Genomic DNA, 5,742 nt, shown 5'->3' with positions numbered 1-5,742 from the left:
TGGGAAACTGCGATCCATGCCATCGGTGTTTGATTATTTGCAAACTCCCTGTGCTCCCCCCGCCTCCCTCCCTCCCTTTTCCCCTCCCCTTCTTCTCTTTCTCCTCCCCTCTCTGTGTCTCCGGCTCTCAGTCTCTCGCTTCCTTTCGCCTCCTAATGCAACTTTTGCAGAAAGCCCCAACACGGAGACAGACAGACATGTTGAGCTGAGAGCTTCGGGGGATCCCTCGAGTCCCCCCTCCCCGCCCCCCCAAATCCCAAGTCTGGAGGGACCTCCGGCCACCCACACCCCCCTCCCCACTTGACCTGTCCACTGTGCGTCGACTGGCGCCCCCCTTTCCTCCCCCCCTCCCGTCTTTGGCTTTTCGCTCCCTTCGGGGCTGCTGGTGTTTCGTGCTGCATGGAGGGCTCGGGGGGGTCTTTTCCCCCCGCCTCCCCCCTCGATGAATTGAAGCGGTGATGCAGGAGGCTGCTGGCCGCTTCGGCTGTACGGAGAGACACAGGCTCAAGATGGCAGATTTCTATTGAGTTTAAGGGGGGGGGACCTGAATCCTGCTTCATTTTCCCTTCGTTGCCATGAATAACAGACATTCTTGCACCGATGGCCCCCATGTACGAAGGTAAGGCAGCTTTTGTTGGCTCTTTCTGTTTCTCTTCCTGCTTCTCAATCCAGCCTGCCACCAGGGTTTTGAAAAAGGGGGAGGGGGCGAAAAAACCCCGATGACCATCGATCTGGCACCCCCACCCCCCGGCTTTATCGCTACGGGAGTTAGCAGGGAATGTGTGCTTGCAGAAGAAGGGGTGTGTGTTTCGTGTGTGTGTGTGTTGATTTCCCGGCGCCGCTTTTGTGCGTTCCCAAAGAAAATCCAGAGAATTGCTTTCCCCCCCCGAATAAGAGAAGGTTTCTGGCTGCTTCTTCTCCATTCCCCCCCACACACTCCCCGCCTCATTTTGCAGATGGTCTTTAAGAAATATTTCTCTCCCCCCGATGCCCGCCGGTGGCCACCGAGGCTCTCCTCTCCGGCGAGTCTGCCGCTGGAAGTGGGCAAAGTCTGGCTGCAGTTAGAACAATGAAATTGACAAGGCTTTTTTGCCCCTGCAGTCCGAGCCGGCAGCGCATCCGATTCCGTGCTGGCCGTGCGGAACCTCGGACGCAAACGCGGCGCCAGCCCCCAACAGGAGTTTCAGCAGCAGTGAGGGAAGGCCTGGAGCGTGACTCCCCTCAGCGACTCTGAGGCAGGCGGGCCAGGGAGGGCCGCTTTGCTGGTGCCCTATAATTGTATAGTCTCCCCGGGGGTGTGTGTATGTGTCTTTCTACAGGTATATAGTATGGCCCTGTGTGCGCCTGAACGTCAAGGAAGAATTTTATTTTTTAAAAAAAATTGTGTGGATTTTTTAACAGCAGCCGGCCGGTTCGTCCTTTCAGTTTCATGCTAAAACAAGCCGGGGTAGAAGGTGGGACGGAGGTGACAGCGAAGTGGTGCACGGAGTTGGTTTTTCAGGTTTTCCATTGGAATCTAGCGAGAGAAGATGCCTGGCTCTTTTTTATGATTGTTTTTAAAAGTAATCAATCAGTCAATCGGGTTGCATTTCAGCCATTTAGCGCATGTCGCTTTCTCTTCGTCCTGAGTTGGCGTTGATTAAAGAGCGTTACATAAATTGCACAAGAGGATTTTTTTTTTTTAAGTCATCCTGGTTGACGGTGTTTATTTTTTAAAAAAAATTCACGAATTGCCTCGTCTGGTCCTTTTTATAGCAAAGACGGGAAAGGGTTTCGTGGTCATGCCCAGGCGGAGCTGGTGTGTGTGTGTGGGAAGCGAGACTTTTCCCCGTAAAGAGGAAGAGGAGGAGGAGGGCAATCAAACTTAGCCTTAGTTCAGAAGATCTGGGGGGGGGGGGGTTTTTTCTTTCCCTTCGCACGAACCGGTTTCCTCGCTGCTGTAAAGTTACTGCAAAGCTGACGATCCCCGGGGTCGATTTTTAGTAAATGTGCGGAGTGGGAAATACTGGCGCTCTTACAGAAGAAACAAATGCAGCGCTTGCTCGGCTGACGCGTTCGTTGCGCTTTCGCGGAAAGAAATATATTTATTTTCCCGGGGTTTTCATTTTTCGTTCTCGAAGGAGAAACCTTGTGGGTCCAAAAGGTACCCTATTAGGAATGGAAACAGAAAACGGCGCACAGAATTAACACTGGGGTCCGCCAGCGGGGAAAAAAAAAAGGGAACCCGCTGTGGCTGCCAAGGCAGCCAGCAAGGAGTTATTATATTTGTATTATTAAAAACTGTGTTTGTAAAAAGAGGCCACGGTCTGCGGCGACTGGAACAGCCTGGCGTGTTTAAAGATCTTTCTCTTTAAACGCCTCCCTCAGGCGCCCTCTGCTGGTCGAGGGAGTGGCAGCGGGGTCTATTCTGGGTAAAGGAACTATTCTAGGAAAGTGGGAGGAAATGCCTTTGCAGTTTTAATAAACAGTTCTGGGTAGGGGCTGGGAATACCTTTTCATTTTTATTATTTTAAATTAAGTATTTTAGATAATGATTTTGGATAATGTCGCTGATGGCTTACGAAAGGGGATTCCTAGCAAGACCAAGCCCTCACTGCAGGGTGAGTGATATCTTTCTCCTCTTTCCGTGGGCCTTATCTCCATGGGGACAATTGTAAGCTAATTTTAGCTCAGGTGTTGCAGTTTCCCCCTTTCAATGCAAGGGAATCCACGCTTGTTTCGTCATACAAAACCACGCACGGACCACGGTCCTGATCCAAAGAAAGATAGGCCCAGCTCCCATATAGGCACTTGATGAATGGAATGCCAAAGGGGTGGCTTGGGTGCATGTGTGAATGGGAGACAAGAGTGTCCATATCTCCTCAACCAGGATGCTTTTTAGTGACGTTAGCTCACATATGTTCTACAGCCAGTTGTCTGGGGCTGGTTCACACATCTGTGTGTCTCCCTCGATTTCCCTAAGGGGCAGTAGAATGTATGAACTGCCCCAGTGAAAAGCGCTGTAAGGGGATAAGAAAGTTAGGTCCGTTTTGGTCTATTTACAGTGCTGTCCTAAACGGAACTGCTTTACTTTATTGACTTTAATGGACTTAGATGGGTATAAACTGTGCTTAGGGTTGCACTATCAGACACCCGGCTCCTCTCTTGATATTGCAGCCATTGGGGGATAAACATGCATGTATGAATGACTCATAGCGCAGAAAACAGAATGAAGTACAGCTAACCGTCCTTTGGTGAGTCTTACATCATGCTGAGTCTGCTGACACAGGTTAGGTGTAACTAACCCACAGCACAGTCCTGTCTAGAACTGATTAGAGTGGAGTAACTCTGCACAGAACAGCACCATTCACTTGTTCTGTTGGGTTCAATAGGATGTAAGCATGACTAACCAGTTTGGTGTAGTGGTCAGGAGCTCGGCCTCTAAGGTGGGAGAACCGGGTTTGATTCCCCACTCCTCCACATGCAGCTGCTGGTGTGACCTTGGGCCAGTCACAAGTTCTCTCAGAGCTGTTCTCTCAAGGGCAGTTCTGGACAGAGAGCTCTCTCAGCCCCACCTACCTCACAGGGTGTCTGTTGTGGGGAGGGGAAGGGAAAGGGATTGTAAGCCGCTCTGAGACTCCTTCGGGTAGTGAAGGGCGGGGTATAAATCCAATCTCTTCTCTTCTTCTTCTTCTAACCTTCATTGGATTTGGGCCCACGTCTCTTGGTCCTGCTTTATCATTTCCTCCTTGCTTCATTCCTCAGCTGCCTTCCTCCCCAAGGATGCTAGGATGTTGGCCATTTCCCGGCCCTATCTCTCTTAAAAAGAGAGCCTGCCCACTGCGTTAAGTTTTGCAGTTCTTTACCAAGAGACCGGAAAGAAGCCCACTGGGATGAATCAGTCAGGATCGTGTCCTCAGCAAGATAATTTATGCAAGTCGACATGTAACTTAAAGCTTCATTCTTAAGAGATGGGCTGTGGGTCAAAGATGCTTTCTCTGCTGATGGTCTCTGCTGTTGCCAGCTGAAGGATCTCAGGTGATGGGAAGGACCATTCTGTGCCTGACCCCTCTGGACACCTGCTGCCAATCAGAGCAGGCCATACTGAGCTAGGTGGGCCAATGGGCTAATGCCTCATTGGAAACAGTGATGGTGTATGTTCACCTTCTGTGCTGCTGTTCAATGGAAGATTGAACAGACCCAGAGTTTAGACCTTATTTTATTTACCGACTCCATTTAGGCCCCATTTTTGTACCCAGTGGAGACCCAAAGTCGTTCACACCATTCTCTTCTCAGTTTTATCCTCACAACAGCCCTGTGAGGTAGGTTAGGCTGAGAGTATGTGGCTGGCCCATGGTCAGCTAGCAAGCTTCCACAGTAGAGTGGGGATTCAAACCTGAGTCTTCCAGGTCCTAGGCTGGCACTCTGTGATTATTCTCAATGTGATTGTTAATTATCCCCCAACAGCATATCCGTCTCAGTGAAATATTCTTTTTAGGAAATCACATGGTAGACATGAAACTCTCTCTTCGGACTCAATTTCATTTTACACATTACATGACAGCAAACTTGAGTTTGCTACCAAGTGTACACTCAACAGGGACCTGCAGCCGATCCTGGCTTCTTGCTGCCTACAGTATGAAAGAAGTGGGTTTAGATCACATGTGTCTCATTCACACATTAGATTTTAACATATTTTAACATATACCCTTCAAGGTGTACACTAAAAACATAGTGTATGAATTGGATTTTAACATATACCCTTCAAGGTGTACACTAAAAACATAGTGTATGAATTGGCTCCTGGAAGAAACCCATGTAAATTATTGCTGCACCTGAATTCAGCTACCTGTTGTGTCTTGAATTGCCCCGAACTGTGCAAGTCGCTAAACAACAACAGCAACATTATTTATTTATTTAAAACATTTATTATTTATTTTATTATTAAAATACAGGAGGTTTACTTGGTACCAGGACACAGACTTGCTTTGGAGAAGGATTCAGAGGAAAACCCTATTGGTAGCGATTGTATATGAATCACTGTAATGATTACTTTCCCTGAACAGATGAATCCATAGGATCGTATGGACAGTTATGAAACATTGCTCCATTGTTAACTGTGATTACTGGATAGCTAGGTGTGCTGAGAACTTCACAGCAAACGTCCTTGCCAGGAGAACATACTTTGAGCTCCTTCAGTTACATATGAGACGAGAAGCTGCATGGATCAGTTTGATGTTCCCTGGTGAAGTTTGTCATGTGCACAGTGGCCTGTCAAATCAGCTTTGCACCTGCACACTAGCTGCTTGGTCATTGCAGCTTCTGGCAGCTTTTGTCCCGTTCATGAGCTAAACAGTCTTGTTTCCCAAAGAGTTAGTCTTCCCCAGAATCCCAGTCATCTCGCTCATCCTTTTGACCCACTTGCGCAAAGCCTGGAATCATGTGTCACCCACCCCCTCTTTGCAGTTGCACTATCCTTTAAATGACTGACTTCAGACAAAACACATTACCCACATTCAGCACCAATGTTCCCTCTAAGCTGTGTAATCTTGTGAGCAAAAATTCTACGTTGTGAGCTACTGGCATTAAAGTTGTGAGCAAGCAATTTGGCTACTGCATAAATCAGTTTGCTCTGAAGCCATCCTTCCTGAGCTGAGACAAAAATGTGTGAACCAGAGGCTAAAAAGCTGTGAGCTAGCTTACACTAACTCAGCTTAGAGGGAACATTGTTCAGCACCTGTGCGGTCAGTGGCATCCCCCCCC

The 5,742-nt window shown here is 48.4% G+C and overlaps 1 protein-coding gene across 2 annotated transcripts in view; it reads left to right on the top strand.

Annotated features, from left to right (window-relative positions):
• Window positions 1-390: 390 nt before the first annotated feature.
• HIPK2 (homeodomain interacting protein kinase 2) overlaps window positions 391-5,742 on the top strand; it is a 226,596-nt gene continuing 221,244 nt past the window's right edge. For both annotated transcript variants that reach the window (XM_015422105.1, XM_015422102.1), the window contains exon 1: window positions 391-619. In XM_015422105.1, coding sequence (XP_015277591.1) covers window positions 601-619 — 19 coding nt within the window. In that variant the 5' untranslated portion in view covers window positions 391-600. The remainder of the gene's footprint in view (window positions 620-5,742) is intronic.

Source organism: Gekko japonicus, unplaced genomic scaffold (assembly GCF_001447785.1).
Source record: "Gekko japonicus isolate JY-2015 unplaced genomic scaffold, Gekko_japonicus_V1.1 scaffold280, whole genome shotgun sequence".
Lineage (NCBI taxonomy): Eukaryota > Metazoa > Chordata > Lepidosauria > Squamata > Gekkonidae > Gekko > Gekko japonicus.
Note: the sequence above shows the minus strand (reverse complement) of the source record. Positions and strands in the feature narration are given on the sequence as shown.